At 31.4% G+C, this 1,433-nt stretch overlaps 1 protein-coding gene across 6 annotated transcripts in view; it reads left to right on the top strand.

Annotated features, from left to right (window-relative positions):
- The window catches only part of LOC109097184 (ubiquitin carboxyl-terminal hydrolase 48-like), a 13,156-nt gene extending 11,994 nt beyond the window's left edge, over positions 1–1,162 (top strand). For 5 of the 6 annotated variants that reach the window (XM_042766691.1, XM_042766692.1, XM_042766690.1 and 2 more), the window contains one exon: positions 1–44. This exon is cut by the window's left edge and continues 421 nt beyond it. Coding sequence is in view for 1 of the 6 variants with exons in the window: in XM_042766694.1 (XP_042622628.1) it covers positions 155–194; positions 307–333; positions 450–472 (90 nt within the window). In the remaining 5 variants the exon portion in view is untranslated. Of the gene's footprint in view, positions 45–154; positions 195–306; positions 334–449 lie in introns of those variants that run through there. The other variant, XM_042766694.1, reaches the window with a different exon arrangement.
- Positions 1,163–1,433: the final 271 nt, after the last annotated feature.

Raw genomic sequence — 1,433 nt, 5'->3', positions numbered from 1 at the left:
TGTTGGGACTTTTAATCACGTGTGCTCTGAAATTAAAGTATTTCTTTCTATGAAATTAAATTACCTTTATTTCTTTTAAAAGGTATTGTAGGTGTTTTTTGATGTTTGTTTTAAAGGTTTATGTGCTTTTCTTTTTTTTCTTTTTGCTGTTGAGGCTGTTGCTGATTATGCTGCAATGGATGATGTTTATCAAGGTAAGTGCTGTTCATGTAAGCTTAACTTCTCTTACCAGTATGTCTCATTTGCAACACCTATTTCTGCGGGGGTTTTTTTATGCAGTGTTTTTTTTTTTTTTTTTCTTCCTAGTCTGTATGCCTGAAGAAGGATTTAAAGGTATGAATACACAATTGTGATTATTTCAGACATGCAAAGCCTTTGTTAAAGAATCCAGAAACATAATATTATCAAACATTATTCATGCTCTATCATATTTGTTTCCTGTCTTTCAGGCACTGGGCTGTTAGGACACTGAGTTGAGGCTCCGGATGTGGAACAATGCTGACAATGTCTGAGCAAGGATAAAGCTTGAATTACACATAGATGTTCATTCTTGGGAAGTCTTTTTTATTTTCTTTTTTGGTTTTATTTTGTTATTGAATGTTGCAACAACTTCAAAAGTGTCATTTTGCTTTAAAACATCATGCTCGCTTTTAATATTGAAAGATGTTGATGCATTCTGCAAGATTTTGTGGTCGTACTTACCATGACTGTGAAAAATACGGGTCGAGATTTCCTCAAAGGACGTTCCATTTCAAGGAAAATCAGAATTCCTCCTTGTTTGTTGCAATGTCATGTTCAGAGATTATGGTCTGATCATATTTTGTGTGTAAAACAGTAAGTCTCTGTAAATTCTTTGTTGAAAAGAAGCTTGTGATGGCACTGCAATAGAGCTCGTACATATTTAAGAATGCATGAGCAACTTGAATATTAAAAAATATTTAGTCTCTGTTTCGTTAATGTAAATAAGCTCATCAAAATACAGCGGTGGAGAGGCGTCTAAAAAGATGAGGATAAATAGGACACATTTCCAGAAGTGGGAAATATTACAGCATTGCTAAATAGTTTAGACATGTTCTGCTACTTGAAATATAAAGCAGGCATTTGTGTGAACTTTTCTGTATGTTCTTTCATATGGGCAATAAATATTCTTTTTACATCTTCAGATGTGCAGTTTATGCGTAGAACAATTGCAGAAATTGTACTTTTATAGTAGCATTTATATTTATTTGTATTACATGTGTATGTTCTAGGGTTGTACGCTTCTGGTCCAGTCATCTTAAAAAAGTGAAAAAAAATCAAAATCTGACTTATTTTTTATATATATATATTTATATATATATATATATATATATATATATATATATAAATTTTGTCCATATCACTATATTCATACCACTATAATTATGAAATATGTACATGCTTTTAACCTGAAT

The sequence above is a fragment of the Cyprinus carpio genome, chromosome A11, assembly GCF_018340385.1.
Source record: "Cyprinus carpio isolate SPL01 chromosome A11, ASM1834038v1, whole genome shotgun sequence".
In the NCBI taxonomy this organism is placed as follows: Eukaryota; Metazoa; Chordata; class Actinopteri; order Cypriniformes; family Cyprinidae; genus Cyprinus; species Cyprinus carpio.
Note: the sequence above shows the minus strand (reverse complement) of the source record. Positions and strands in the feature narration are given on the sequence as shown.